This window comes from Camelina sativa, chromosome 1, assembly GCF_000633955.1.
Source record: "Camelina sativa cultivar DH55 chromosome 1, Cs, whole genome shotgun sequence".
NCBI lineage: Eukaryota > Viridiplantae > Streptophyta > Magnoliopsida > Brassicales > Brassicaceae > Camelina > Camelina sativa.
The window spans coordinates 6554176-6561042 of NC_025685.1; the positions used below are offsets into that span (position 1 = coordinate 6554176).

The 6867-nt window shown below is 38.5% G+C and overlaps 1 protein-coding gene across 1 annotated transcript; it reads right to left on the reverse strand.

The window, feature by feature from the left end:
* Positions 627–6859, reverse strand: LOC104779699 (increased DNA methylation 1). The gene is made up of 9 exons (XM_010504101.2): positions 6380–6859; positions 3333–5666; positions 2955–3072; positions 2554–2636; positions 2112–2353; positions 1901–1987; positions 1628–1727; positions 1224–1425; positions 627–1145 (listed from the first exon to the last, which is right to left on the reverse strand). Exons 2-9 carry the CDS (start codon positions 5607–5609, stop codon positions 670–672), a joined length of 3585 nt encoding a protein of 1194 aa, XP_010502403.1. The 5' UTR covers positions 5610–5666; positions 6380–6859; the 3' UTR covers positions 627–669.

The window sequence follows — 6867 nt, forward strand, 5'->3', positions numbered from 1 at the left end:
AAACATTAGTGATGAACACAAGTTAGGCAAATAGTTAATTAATTTGACCATTATGAAACAAAAAAAAAAACAAAACCTAACAAATGAGAAATAGCATTCATTTATAGGTGAAAACGTTTCCAAAACCTCTTAAAAATCATAATGAATATCTTTCTTGACAAAATATAAAATAAAAAATCATAGTAATGAATATCTTTGAAGTTAATTAAAATCCCACCAATATATTAGATCCATAAATCAATACACCTTCCAAAAATTAGGGTGTATTTATTAGTTATTACAAAATTTATGTAGACTAAAAATATTTATGTCTACATATACATCCTTCACGTTACGGATGGCATCACGCTCCTTCAAATCAAAGATGGCACCTCACAATAACGAGGGGCTTTAATCAAATCAAATCATGCTATACACGATGGGTTTGATCAACTGATAGAGTTTCAAAGATTGAGAGGATCTTCTTCTTCTTCTCCGTCTGAGTTTAAATCATGAGCAAGATTGTAATCCACTTGGAGGTGGAATATTAAGTTTTGTGTCTTTTATGCTTAGGGGATGATCTGTATTTATAAGCGGTTTCCTTATCTCTTCTTACTCTATAGGTTTCAAGTGAACGAGAGAAGATATAGCAGTGGTCAATACGGTCATAGTTTTTTTAGTCTACTATTATTATTCCGGGTCTTCTTCAGAGCTATCAGAGTCAAGCTGTTCATCAAAACAAAGCAACATGTCATCACTAACATTATTTACTACTACTACTCCTACATCACTTACTTCTTCTAAAGCTGCAGCGGAAGAAGAAGCTCTTGTCATTTCTTTTCCTTCTTCTGAAATCTTTGATACCTCTTCCTGCAAACCTTCTTCTTCTTCTTCTTCTTCTTCTCCCATAGAGACTCTTGTTTTATTTGGCATATCATCAACATTGCTGTCTTGGCTTGGGTTCTCTGTTTCTGAAGTTGGCTCTGTATCCTTGGCTCCAAGTGGCACGGGGAAGCCTGGGGCCGGCTCTCCATCTGAACCTGCTGGAACCATCTGATCACAGCTCTCAACTTGGGTATTCATGGGAAACCCGGCTTTGTCTAGGCCTGGCTCTAGGTCTGCTTCTTTGTTTGATGGTTCACTGTGATCTTTAGAAACACAAACGCCTGTGCAGGAGCAAGAATCCGGTGAGGTGCGCTGTAAATATATATAGAGAGAGAGAAAGAGAGAGGGGTGGAATTTACCGTTCACAATGTTGGTTTTTGTGCTCTCGTAAAGCGTTTTCTTGAGCAGAATTGTCCCAGGGAAGACCATCAAGTTTATTCTTTTGAGAGCATCACGTTCTTCATCATCCATGGGTTTGAAGCCAAAACCTTCAGTCCAAGTTTCCACTAAACTCGGCAATGCAGCTACCACAAGCTTCTCCACTTTGAGAGACATAAGCAGCTGCAGCCAAAACCAATCAATAGTTTTATCTTTTGATAGCCGAGGAATGAAGACATGAATGGAAGAGAGATCATATGAGCTAAGAGATCATCAAGGTCAGCATATGAGCGGTGTTGTATACCTATCATTGTACTAAGTTTATACATTATTAATGTGGATGGATCCTCGAGAACAATCACATGGATAATTCTAAATATTGTACCTCTTCGATGGCAGCCACGAGGATTCTGCACATCCCCTGTCGGCGATATTTGCTGCAGGTAGCTACAAGAGGCATCTCTGCAATAGCTACTCCATGCACCCTGGATAGAGTATATGGGTTTCATATGTAACTCATTCCAGTGTATAGAAGTGATAGAAGTGAAAGAATAATTCTAAGCATCCATTTGCCTGGAGGATTTTGGAAGACATTCCAAACATGTGATAGCCATTGGTATTACTTTTTTTTCCCTAGCATAAATTCGATCATACTAACCTGATAGATGCTACTGAGACCATCACATCGTCCTTCTCCACAACCACAGTGTAAAACCCATCAAAGTCTAAGCGAGCAAATTTTGACCTGTACGTGCAACAAAAGATTCAAAAAAGATAAGACATATCGATGAGTATGAAGAGCAAAAATGAAGCTACAGAAGTAACAAACACAAATCAAAGAGTGCAAGCTAATGACAAAAAGACATTACCCCCAGTTGTATAGCACATGAGGTATCATGTCAATACCAGTTCTTGGATCTATCATAGACTGAAAGCTTTCCTCCATAATTGATAGGGCAACAGCTAATTTCGAGTTGCATTCAGCCTTCAGCGCCAACCTTCGGGCAGAATGAACATTTCCATCTTCTTGAAAACATTTCAGAATTGACCAAGACAAACCAGCCGCATTAGGGTTAATAACCCCAACACGAGAACTGAGACCAGTGTACACCTGCATTACACAAGCTACTTGATGAGAACCTAGAAAGTTGTTAAGCAGCTGTAACATCTTCTTTGTTATATGTCAGAGATCCCATGAGCACCCAAAAAACAATTACTCTCAATGTAAATCCAAAAAGTACTTGGAAGAACAAAAAGTTTTCACGATACACACTAGTTGTTTAAGTCACAGAGACTAGGCATGATTAATACCTTCTCGCAATTTTTACCACAAAAGTAGGTCTCTGGACAAAGTTTTCTCGGTTTACTTTCCCCTTGCAAACATATTCCATGATCTGATAACATAAAAGTAACAATCATCAGCCAAAGTGGATTTCAAACCAAAATAACAACTGTGGTATCCTACTATCGAGAGAGGCATAACTTCAAAAGTGAGTTATACAAGCGTCAATTACTAAAGAAAGAAAATTGGAGAAGTGCCGAGCATGGCAGACAAAACCAAACATCTACAACTGTAATTGATGAACAGTGACATTAATGGTGATAAAATCTCAGTGAACCATGATAGAAGAAAATTCAATCAGAGGCTTCCTTTCATGTGATAACGAAATAAATCATAATTTCTAAGAGATGGCGAGTGGTAAGATGATTACATTTATGCGCACACTGAGAACATTTAAAATCCTGAGAGCGTTCAGCATTATCACTAACCAACTCGCTGCATATCCAACATGTGCAGCTCGAGCAATACCAACTTCCTTCAGGGAGCACCTGGGTAGAAAAAGCAAAAGTAATACAGCCACTCTCTTTAAAGGGTAGCGATTTACCAAGGATAAAGTTCTAGTTAGGTAACAAATCCTAGTTATATTAATGCCATGTAAGTTACTAGAGTTGACTTAGTAAAAATTACAGAACCAGCCAAGAAGTTTCACCCCACGTGTATGTTTGAGCAATACCAACTGGAGAAGTTTGGCTCCACGTGTATGTATAGCCAAAATGTAAATTAGACCCTGGAATGAGCCAGACAATACCTGCATTGATAAGCAAGCCTGATGGAAGGTCGACGGACAATTATCACAGCAGATCAGTTCACCCCCATCACCACAAACACCACAAGAATCATCATTTGGATCATCATCAGAAGCTTCCACTGATTTCCATCCATTTCTTCGCGCTTTATACTCAGCAGACCAAGCTTCCAGCTGACATGAAGCTAAAGGTTTTCCTGACCCCATGAAAAGATTCAGACATGGACAATTCTGGTTAAATCCAGCATGGTTCTTGAATTCAGAAAGTGATACAGTCCTATTGCAACATGTACAAACCACTCCATCTTTAGTTACGAGGCCTGTTTTTACCACAGTATCATCATCTGGATCTCGTAACTGGATTACTTCGTCCCTAGAAATTACTTTGGTAGCTATCAACCATGATAAGACAGTTCTTGGACCCAAAATAGACCAATTTCCTTGACATAATTGATTTTCCACATTGCTTGTGCTTCGGGGAAGCAGCCTGCACCCTCCCCTATTGTTTCTTTTTTTTGTTCTAGCCTTTGGTTTCTGGGTTTTCTTTTTCTGGCTTGATCTACAAACCTTACCTTTGTTTCTAATTATTGTCGACACCATAAGATCATCATCCTGAGAATAGTGCTTCCTAGCTTTCTTTCTTCCTTTATTTGAATTGCAACATGAATTCTTAATCTTCTCATTCCTCAACCTTTCATCCGGACTTCCATTTGCGATGAGGTGAATGTTGCTCATCTCCTTATCCTGGCATTCAAGGCTGTCGAGAGAATTAGAATCTAGTGAATCATGTTGGTCCAAGGGAGCTGGTTTGATATCCGATACTTTCTTTGATCTTCTGTGTAACTTCTTTCTCATAACACTTTCATGCATGTCTTCTGCTATCAAGTTTGAAGCTACAACGCCCTTGCTAACCTCCTGCTCATCACTCTCATAGATTTCCTTACCAACTATATTCTGCCTCTCTAGTCTTGAAGAAACTTTTCGAGGGACAATTTTAGTTTGCACCTCAAGATCTGAATGAATCTCTTGGATAGCATCCACGTCATTAACAAGATGACTGCCTTCAGATACTGTCAGCACACTTTCAGGACAGCCTGAAATCATGTTCAAACAAATCGCATCTTCTTTCTTCAACTTGTCAACTATTGAAATCCTTGCAACTTCGACTTTATTTCCTCTTCTTAAAGATCCAACGTGCTTAGAAATGAAGACAGCAATCACAAAAGGCTCTAAGGCACTCCACCAAAGTGCCCGTGTGTTGGCAAGATTTAGATTTTTCATGTTCTCCTCGATGTCCAACAGTGTAAGAGAGAGATCAGACCAGAAGTCATTGATACCGGTCCATTTCTTAGTACTAGTATCCATTAACTTATGACCAGCTAATAGGATCTCACCCAACGATTTCCAAGCTGACCCAAATTCACGAAATTTCCGTCCCTCTGGCGATATGTAAAATGTATCACAGCATTTCCTACCTGATCTTCCGCGCTTCTCGATTTTCCATCTAGCAGCATTTAGCAACTTACAGACATATTTGTAGAGAAGAGGACGGGGATCGTCTTTAGGATCAATCTTTAGACAGGTTTTAGACATAATTAGCTCATTAGGAGATACTTTAGACCCGTTGTTCAACTGCGGTGAGAAGCAAGCCTTCTCACTATGAGGCGTAGAAGCACCTGCACAGATCATTCTGGTTGCGAAGCTCTCCTGAGAAACAGGAGAGGCAATTGCTTTAAATTCCTTTCCATCGGGTCTGTCCAAGTTTTGTGACTTGCACTTTTCTGAGACGATGCCCCCCAGATAAACTTCTTTCCCCTTTTCCATGCTTTGTTTTAGCAAATAAGAGCTAGTTGAAACACCCTTGTTAGATGATTCAACTAAATGGAGAGGAATTGTTTCTCTAGCTATATCCGAATTTGGAAAACCACTGAAAGCGGATCCCTTTTCGTCCCTTGCATCCAAATGCTTATTACCTGAAAGCTTAAGTCTCTTAGCTTTCGAGTTAAAATCTGAACCATCTTTTGTAGCAGATGCCTCAAAACCTTCTAGACAAGCATATCCACTTGTTACGACAGAGTTGTCATTGTTGGAACTGAGAGAGGAATTGAGATTCTTAGTGGAATCAGATTCGAAGTTAATGACTCCAGTAACGAGACATCTTTTAGTAGTATTTCCAGAATCACTTCCAAAGAAAACTTCTCTGAATATCTGATGATCCTCATATGACCCTTCAAAGCAGTCGTCGGCTCCTAACATGTCAACCTCAGCTTTGCGAAACATCTTGACAAACTAGCTGCATATTCCACTTCACCTTAAATTATAAATGGAAATAGATACCTGAAATTATAACAAAGTAATGATTATTACAAGAACTTTACAAAAGAAGTTTTCAGTACAAGGTCAAGTTTCCTAATTGTGTTATGAAAGTAATCAAAAAGACACAGATAAGACAGGAAGTACTACTACTATGTACAACAACACCTTTTTTTTTTATATCTCTGACGACTAAACTAATAGCCCAGCAAAGATAGAAAAACTACAAATGGAAAAAAAAAAATAAGGGCATCAATTTATCCTCTTGGTTTGTGACATTGTAGGCCTCTACATGGATAGTATCAAGACAAATGCAAAACATGAATTGTGCTTGAGTTTCTTATCTGTCTACTACAATTTCAAAGTTAACTAAACAATTTACATTTAGGTTTTAAGAATAAAGTGGATAGTAGAGAGAACTTATGACCACTATCACTTTATAGATAAACGAAAACTGTCACAGAACCCCAAAATTGCGGTAAAGTTTCTCCAGGAGAAATGGAAATCAGCTTCTCAAAAATCAAACAAGAAGAAATGACGGGAAAAAAAAAGAAAAGCTGGAAACAAAAACACAAAACCCATAAGGCGCAACATGAGCTAAAAAAAAAAAAAAAAAATCAGAGATCCCAGAGAAGGGCCAAAAACTTTGAAGATCCGTAGTGAAATTGAGATGTGAAATCGGCTAATTACATCCAAAAGAAAGCTTCAAAAAAAATTGGGGAAATGTATGAAATTACCAGCATGCAGAAATGGATCAGAGCAGCATCCAAAAACAAAATTAAAATCTATCTGTCCGTGAAATCAGACATATGGATGGGTGGGGGTTTCTTCTTCTTCTTCTTCTTTCTTCTTCTATCACTGGAAAAGCCTCATTTCGGCCCTTATCCTCAGAAAACACACTCTAAGTCTAAACCCCAAATCTCTTTCCGCAAGTGGGAAACGCATTTTCTATTTTCTATTTCACCTTCTCTGCACTCACACTCTCTCTCTCCCCTTGATCTCTCTCTCTCTCTCTCTCTCTCTCTCACACACACAACAGAAGAACGATTCGATGATTACTTCTTTTTTTTCTATGAATTTGGAAGAAATCCACCTCTCTCTGATTCATTCGGGTGTTAAATCTCCAAAAAATATCACCTCTGAGAATGAATCTCTATCCCCCCACTTTGTGCAGATTGGCTATTTCTCTCTCTCTCTCGTTCCTCTTTTTTTTTTTTTTTTTTTT